This window comes from Oxyura jamaicensis, chromosome 22 (genome assembly GCF_011077185.1).
Source record: "Oxyura jamaicensis isolate SHBP4307 breed ruddy duck chromosome 22, BPBGC_Ojam_1.0, whole genome shotgun sequence".
NCBI lineage: Eukaryota > Metazoa > Chordata > Aves > Anseriformes > Anatidae > Oxyura > Oxyura jamaicensis.
The window spans coordinates 574,796-583,744 of NC_048914.1; the positions used below are offsets into that span (position 1 = coordinate 574,796).

The 8,949-nt window shown below is 41.9% G+C and overlaps 1 protein-coding gene across 1 annotated transcript in view; it reads right to left on the minus strand.

Moving 5' to 3' along the window:
• ANTXR1 (ANTXR cell adhesion molecule 1) overlaps positions 1–8,949 on the minus strand; it is a 131,872-nt gene that overhangs the window by 93,673 nt on the left and 29,250 nt on the right. Inside the window, exons 9-10 of the mRNA XM_035345052.1 lie at positions 4,220–4,280; positions 592–690 (exon numbers count right to left, since the gene is read on the minus strand). Coding sequence (XP_035200943.1) covers positions 592–690; positions 4,220–4,280 — 160 coding nt within the window. The remainder of the gene's footprint in view (positions 1–591; positions 691–4,219; positions 4,281–8,949) is intronic.

Sequence of the window (8,949 nt, forward strand, 5' to 3'; positions counted from 1 at the left end):
TCTTTGCAATGAACCTGTTACTCATATGGACCAGATGATTATGCCTTTACCAGAGCCTGAGAATGAATGCTGGGTTTCAGAGAAGTCATAATCATCTCTAGAATTTCACTGCTTGGCAGGATCTATTTAAACTTACTTGCATCCTTTTTTTCTCACTTGTGTCTTACACATGCACAAACTGGGGTCAGTTTTACAAACCCTTCATCATTGGCTGTAAAATCCAAAGGAGCCGCTCTCTCCATCCTCACCAACTACAGTAAAAGCTTATGCAGTTAAAATACTAGATAAACTTTAATTTGGGTTCACAGCATATATTTTTTTATTGTTGTTATTTTTTACATTCATAGCAGCTCTGACCAGTACATGCCATTATCTTCCTCTTGGATACAAGCTTAATTATTCCTACCTGTCTCATAATCCTTCATGGAGCCATGTGCTGAGGCTTTCTCTCAACTTCACACCCTTCTGCAAATTAATAGCTCCTCATCCTATAATTATTGCCTTCACAGTCAAAGTATTTGAAGATCCTAAATGTTTTCCAGGCAAATGCCTGCTAGAGCAGAGTCAGGAAAAAAAATCAGAACAGCTTACTGAGAGTAACCGTGTCATTGATCCTGAAACTGCAGAGTACTCTGTCGACGTTACGGGCATGTCGAAATCCATTTCCTCTCACGACGACCTGAAATGACTCTGTAGCAAAAGAAACAGCAGATTACTGATCCATAGGGAAGCAAAGAATTGTCATTCAGACAAGGCACATATGTCAAGAGATTTCTTAAGATTTCTCTAAGTTAAACTAAAATTTGCAGCTTAAACAATTTGAAATTTATAGCTTTTTTAGATTGGAGTTTTCACACTCTTCCTACCCCATTTTATTTTGAATTTTTGGAAATGGGAAATAAAATACAACAGAAGCATTTTAACTGACCTTCTGTGAAAGCATTAAGACAAATTGTCTTTTCCCCTCCTATGGCTGCCATTTTAAATAGCAGTCAGTCAGTCATCTACTGCTGAGCACTGAATTGAGGTCCTTTTTGGAACAAGCAGGGCTGAACGATGAGATCATATCCTCACAAGTCTTTCAGATGACTCCTTGCAGTCCCTTCTTATTCCAGCTACTTGAACCTAATATTGGGAAAGGTTTATGAGCTTCTTGCAGCCACCAGCATTAAGACTGCCTTGCAAGGAGAGCATTACCTTCATACTTAGATTTTGAATTAGGGCCATAGTTCCAGAAAGTTCAGACAGCAGACACAGGGGCTCACACTCTACAGCTCCCAGTGGTGAAGGAACCAGCCCCCACAGTTCCTGTTGCTATCTAGGAGAGACATTCAGATAATCCCCACTGATGTTTCTTTTGGTGAATGTGGATTGTGCACAAAATGTTTCCAGTCCCAGACAATGCAGGAGTAATCATATTGCATCAGAAATACCACCACAGTTTTAAAATTCCCAGGAGCAACAAGGAACTGGAATTTTCAAGACTCAAATTTTTCTCCTCGCACTTTACAGTCCCCATCTTCCTTCTTCCTTCATCTCCCTTAAGGACTCACACACAGTACTTGTCAAAAAAAAAAAAAAAAAAAAAAAAAATTTGCTCTGAGATTTGCTCTGGAATCTGGGCTCTCTTCCAGGTCCCACTCATTTACAGACAAGTTGCAAATCATCCCACCACATCTAGCCAGGGAAGCTGCCTCACAGGCCCATTATGTGTTGTCCAAGAGCATTTGGGCAGAACAGAGGAGAAGAGCTGTGTTCTGGAGTGCAGGGGCTGATAAATACTTAGAGAAATCACAGAAATCTCAGCTGCGCGGGAAGAAGAGTTCCAGTACAGTCAAAGAACAGTGTATCCGTGATGTCAGATTAACCATAGTGATCCTGTCTCTGCTTGGGACTGAAATTATCAGATCCAGTACACATCCTGCATTTCTATGTGATGCAAAACCAAGCCATTGGAAAGATGGCATTTCAGACAGAAGTACTGTGACTCAGAAGTGTCTGGGACCAGTCTGCAGTGCAAGAGCTGCCTTGGGTAACAGAGTCCTTGTTCTATCCTTCAAAAAATAAACAAACTGCAACCAGTCTTCAACTGGTCTGCAACCAGGCTGTGCACAAAACCAAGTAAACTTGGGGTATCAGAGCTAAACCTGCCAAATTTATCTCCAAAAGAAACCAATGCAACTAACTCTCATTCAGTGACACTATCATAAGACTCAAAGTCTTAACTGGTAGAATTAGCTTCAGTTTGAAAGCGACAGAGTATGTGCCCAAACTCAGAGATTAGACCTTCAATTGAGCTAGGAAGACCTTATTGCTCTCTCCAACTACCTGAAAGAAAGTTGTGGGGAGCTGGGAGTCAGCCTCTTCTTGCAGATAATTACTGATAGGAGTAAAGGGAACGACCTCAAGTTGCTCTAGGGGAGGAAATGAAGAGACATTTCTTTTCAGAAAGAGTAGTTAGGCATTGGAACAGGTTGACCAGGGAAATGGTGGAGTCACAGTGGGGGGGTGTTCAAGGAAAAAGAAACCTTTTGCTTAAGGACGTGGTTTAGTGAGTGACATTGGTCATAGGGTGATGGTTGGACCAGACGATCTTGAAGGTCTTTTCCAAGCTTAATGATTCTATGATTTTATGATTTAAGTAACTGTTTGTGTTTTTCAAGGTTAACACTGCTCCTCTTGTAAATCACTGGCCAAATTCCAATATGGACAGTTTATATAAATCCTCTCTACATTTCCTCTCATCTCTCTACTTTTTCTCTCATCTGGCTTTGCTGGATGCAGCTTTACCTTATACCTCAATTCTCATTAAGACACACTGAATGGGAGTGATAAGATGTGTAAGTAACTAGCAAGCATATTAGAAAGTGTTAAGTATAAATCATGTTTGTAAATCATCTTCTGGCTTATGACGTTACATAAACATCATTTTCATCACTTGCTTAAGCACGACAAATCTTCTATAAATGTGTAAAGTGAATCCTAGTTTTCATACAATTTCCTTCCTTTCCCAGTCATTTATGAAACATCACTGCGCTGTATCATTGTCACTACAATGGTCATATAGCATTCTCAGGTAGACAGAAACCTGTTTTAGAGCTATTTACATGGCCAGCCAAAATCAGAAATAGATAACTAAGAATTATAATTCTAAGAACTATAATTCATGTCAATTATGCCATCCTGGCTTCAAAACACAACTATTATAGTGATATGCATGGAATGCAAAACTGACCCCTGCTAGTTATTGGACCTTTAGCCTGGTATCTTGCATTCATTAGGAAAATTTTATGCCTCTGTAATTTTAGGAATACAGACAGATAGTTGCTCCAGGAATAGGAAATGCAAGAAGGGTGATTAAAGCAGCTGCTATGCAAGTGAAAACAAAGAAGAAATGACAATCAGCCTTCTTATTTGGAGTACCAAGCCAAGAATATGAGATGCAGAAGTTGTCAGGGACTCATCTTTCTCATCAAACTCTTCAGCCCTGCTCCCAAAATCTCTGCTTAATCAACTGCTATAAGTTCAATAAACAGTTAGGAAACACTTCATGAAAATCAAATATTTAACAGAAATCTAAAGGAAGAATCAAAAATGATTCACAAGCTTTCTTCCAAAATGGATGAGTTATGCTGAACACAGAAATACTTGCCAGGACTTTAAAGCCACCAGGTACATAGTGCAATCATACTAGATCAAGCACACAAAGATGTAGTGTGATTCACACAAGTCATCTGAACAATATTTAAATTCTAGTTGTGAGTCACTGTATCAGTCCTAAAGGCTTAAGATATGCTAAAAGATAACTTTAAATCAAAGTTTGCTCATTTGAGATTTTGCTAATTTCTTAAGAAGCACTTCCCTCAATCCTCTAAGGTCAGAATTTGCAAAATTCTAAACCTAATCACAGTCTTTTCTGATTTTATTCTGTAATTTTGCAGCTTATCATCTTAAAGTTTGGCACAGTCTGAGTAAGACAGGCCGCTTTGACTGAAAGATCATTTAGGCAAAACTGTCAAATTCAAGCCTTTTCTGTAAGAAAACCTCATTTTATACCACCTGGTAGAAATGGGAAAAATGCAAACTACTGTAAGATAAAAAAGAATTTCACCAAAAAAAAGTAAAAGATTTAGCTCCAGTTAATTAGAACTCCTGCACACTCTAGCACTTAGATAGATTTTAGGCAAAATAAACATCTAGAACCTTTGTTTATACTTACCTCCTGCACATATACTGGAAGGCTCTGCAGCCAGAATTTCAATACATGATTTCTTCAAAATCTAAAAAAAAACAGAAAATAAATGTCATGAATTATCTGAGAATTGTTTCTTTAGAGGCACACAAATATGAAAGCTTGAGCACTTGTTCTCATCTAAATGCTTAACTCAACATTGAAAATTGCATTTATGTCACAACTATGCCATCTTAGCTTTCTACTGTAATTCATCCATACTGCTGTACATCATTCCTCTTCCACCACAAGGTATTGCTATTTTGGAAGGCACACCTTCCTCCCCAAAATTATTTTGGTGCCCCAAACTCCAAACTTTATATGAAAATATCCTAGGAATGTCTATTCTTGAGTCTCAGCAAGGGGGTTCAAACTTCTTATGTTTCTAACCCAATCTATGAGAGCATACCTGAGTAGATCCTCAAAGTCGCACTGTGATTTCACATGAAGACGTAGGACAATTGTTCTACACTTAAAGCAGGCTTGTTTCCACTTAGATTAAGTTGGCAAGAAACTTAAATTAAGCAGTATTAATTTGTAAGGGCTGGCACTGCCTTAAACCATGTTACATGTAGGCAGTAATTTACATAAATGCTTCAGCATCAGGCTTGGCAGACTACTTGCAAGTCAAGAGGACCACACTAGATTTGGATACAATGTATTCCCATAGCACATTGGAATTGCTCAAGCTGTTATTTGCAAATATCAGCCTTTCCCCTGCTCTGAAGACTAACTCAAATTCTTCACTGCACACAGTCAGCAAACTTATGACAGCATCTGTAAGCCCCTGTGAAAACAGCAGCAGTGACCAAGCGGTCAGTGGGTGTTCAGAATTGGGCTGAGCAGTTCATACACGAGGCAATGGTGATGGTTTTACTCAGGTGGGCGACTGAGCTCCACCACAACCGCTCTCTCACTCCCACTCCTCAAAGAGGAACAGGGAGAAAATACGATGAGAGGGGCTCAAGGGTTGAGATAAGGACAAGGAGATCGCGCAGTAATTATTTTGATGGGCAAAACAGACTCAGCATAGGGAGATAGTAAGATTTATTGCCTATTACTAACGAGCTAGAGAAGTGAGAAACAAAGGAAAGAAACCAAAAGCACCTTCCCCCCCCATCCACCCTCTTCCACCTCCTCCCCCCGAGCGGCGCAGGGGAACGGGGGAGTGGGGGTTACGGTCAGTCTATAGAAATTCTTCTCTGCCGCTCCTTCTCAGTCACTCTCGTCCCCTGTGCCGTGGGGTCTCTCCCACGGGATGCAGTCCTTGCTGAACTGATCCGGCGTGGGCTTCCCACAGGCAGCAGCTCTTCAAGAACTGCTCCAGATATGGGTCCGTACCACGGGGTCCATCCCTCGGGAGCACAGTGCTCCAACCTGGGTCCCCCACAGGCAGCAGCTCCTGCCAGGTCACCTGCTCCTGCGTCGTCTCCTCTCCATGGCCTACAGGTCCGGCCCGGAATCTGCTCCGGCAGGGGTCTTCCACAGGCCGCAGCCTCTGTCGGTGCAGGCCCACCTGCTCCGCCGTGGTCTCCTCCACGGGCTGCAGTGTGGAACCCTGCTCCCCCGTGGTACTCCATGGGCTGCAGGGGGACAGCCTGCTTCACCATGGTCCTCACCACAGGCCGCAGGGGACTTCTGCTCCAGCGTCTGGAGCACCTCTCCCCCTCCTTCTTCGCTGACCTTGGCGCCTGCAAGGCTGTTCCTCACTCCTCTCACTCTCCCAGCTGCTGTGTGGCACAGTGTTTTTTTTCCTGTCTTAAATATGCTCTCACAGAGGCGCAAAACAACATCACTTACTGGCTCAGCTCTGGTCAGCACTGGGGCCCTCACCAAACATGGGGCAGCCTCTAGATCCTTCTCACAGAAGCCACCCCTATGGCCCCATGCTACCAAAACCTTGCCACATAAACTCACGACAGCAATTCTGATCAAAATTTAGGTCAGCTCTAAGAGGCAAGTAAGTGTCAGCCAAGCATCATGACTCAAATCCAACATGAAAGTTATTTTCCCAACTTTAAATTGAAACATCTGTGAGGAAAGAAAAGCAACCAATACAATAGATTCTGAAAGAGATAGTTTTTTTTGTTGTTGTTGTTGTTGTGTTTTTTTTTCTGCAACCATGGCTCTCTGACTTTTATCTAATTGCAAAAGGTATACATAGAGCCATTATTTTTTTAAAAACTTTTAAACGAAAGTTTGATTTACTCAGAAGCAGGGCTGGTGGAGACTGAAAGCGTATCAAGGGACTGAAGGAACCAGAACCATCTGAGCCACTGGCAGCCTGGCAAGTGAGGAGAAAGATTTGCAGGAACAAGATTGTGCAGGAACTGTTAAGAGGAAGAAAGAGAGAGAGAAAGTCAACAGCTGAGAGCTGAGCTGAAAAGCATTAGAGGAATTTAAAAGAGTTAGGAAAATAGGGAAAAAAAAAAAAAAGTGGACTGTAAGTATGTGCAGCTTGCTGTCCTTTCATGTTGTGTCATTCCTCTGCTACCTACCCCTTACTCATTCCAGGTTCTGCTGCTCTGAATGTACAACATTTTTCTCCCACAGTGACTGGCATGTCTAATGAACATAACTAAGACTTGACATTTTTCCAAGTATTTTTTCCTCTCCACTGAAAAAATGTCTCATATAAGAATAGACTTTTTTTCACATTTTTCCAAATTCTCCTTTACTTTCTGTTCCCTTCACCCTCAGCATGCCCAAACCAAAATGTTTAATGTATATTTCTTCTCTTCATTAATTTTCATCAACAAAGTGAAAGAGGAAGGAAGCAAATGAGTTGGAGAACAAAAGTGTGAAAAATACAATAAATATTTTCATTTTAAAAATTAAGTAAAACCATACAAGTCTGAGTTTGAAATTTATTAATTCTATTCAGTTATTTGCAAACAAACACACAGTAAATGAAATCAGATTGGGGGGTAAAATATCAGGTGTCTTATGCAGAGCTCCTTTCCAGTTTGATCCAATTCATAAACATGTCTATAAAGCTCACCCTAATGACGTTGGTTTTATTTGTTTGTTTGTTTGTTTGTTTTTAGTGTCAATTGCAATATTTAGTTTGATTTAGAATAAAAAATCTCCAATGTTCCAAGCACCTTAACTTAAAATGAAATTCAGGCAGCAGTAACTATTGCAAAAGAATTTATGTCTCTTCCTTATTATAAAAATACATTGAAAAAGACTACAACTTATTTACAGTGGAAGATTCCATCTGATTGTCTATTCTCTTGCTTCCTGAGGACTGCATAGGTGTGTTCATTCACTGGGCTGGCTCCCCAGGAAAGCAGTGACATGCAATAGTGGTGATGTAATCTCCCAGCTGAGTGCCTGTAAACAACTCCAACTGACTCCACATCCTCATTTCCATATACAGAACTACAACACTGCTCCATGGCCTCAAGGCAGCTTGCCATGAGATCAGTGCAGAAAAGTATCTGAAGCACATGCTCACCCTTTCTGAGGAGGCATCGAATTGTCTTTGGCAGCACGTGCTTAATGGCCAAGCTCAGCTTCCCAGATAAGTCTCCTGTTGTATTACTCTAAGGGACTCCAATTATGCTCCAGCTTCACACATGCTCCTAGGAGGGTCTCTTGCTAGTATGTGATGACATGTCAAACAAAAAATGCAACACATCCTTGCGGATGTGTGAAATTGTTTTATTTTTCAGAGTTATCTATCAGCACAGAACTGAATTTAGCATTATCTATGACTAATTTAGCTTTCTGCCAGGTGATGTTTTGAAGGCCAAGAAAGATGAATTTCTTCCTGCAAGTCACCTGGGCCATTTTAGAAATAAAGAGAAGAAAGGGAGTGAAACTCTGCAACTGCTGGTACTTTTTGTTGGCATTCACAAGCATGCAGCCTGACTACTTCACCACAGCAGCTGCATAATACTTATATTTTTTTCCACTGAATTTGGGAATTCTCATTAGCAAACAGTATGCTGAAGTTTAATGGAAGGTTTCTGCCTTCTCAATGTTAGTGTGAATGACCTATAGTCTAAGGCTAGGTATTCATTATCAAGCTCTGTTGGATTGTTAAATAACAAACTCTGTTGCCAATTACAAAAGAGTAATTTATTTGCGAAGTATTTCCTGCCCAACAATATCTGCATGAATTAAGAAAAATAAATACATTTAAGTCATTTTTTTAAAGATGAATTTGGGGGACGCAAGAAGAAGTAGAAAGTGTAATTACAACCACTGAATGTAACAACAAACACCATTCAGGTGAGACTGGGGTTCACAATAGCTACCTAAGCCAAGAGGTTTGCTTTCCTGACTTTCTCTTGGCCTATGTAGAACGCTTGGCTCCGAAGGAAGACAGATGCTCCTGCTCTGAACTGCCCACCGTTTGAACAGCTAACTTAGGATGTGTACATAATGTGCCATAAATGTGCCATTTGCCGAGGCGATCGGCTCCGGGGCAGACGCGTTCTGCAGCGGAGCGGGGGATCGGGCCAAGCAGGGCTAATTTTTCCGGCATTGAGCCTACTCGAGGGAGCCGCCAGGACCCGGCAGCCCTCCTGAGGGAGGCTGACGAGGCGTAGGCGGAGCCAGCAGCGCCCCCTCCCACAGCCGCTCAAAAGCTGTCCCTAGGGAGCGCGAGCGACCAGGACGGGCAAACAGGGCGTGGCGCGTCAGAAGGGCGTGGCGCGGCGCGGCAGGGCGAGCAGGCAGGGCGAGCAGGCAGGGCGAGCAGGCAGGGC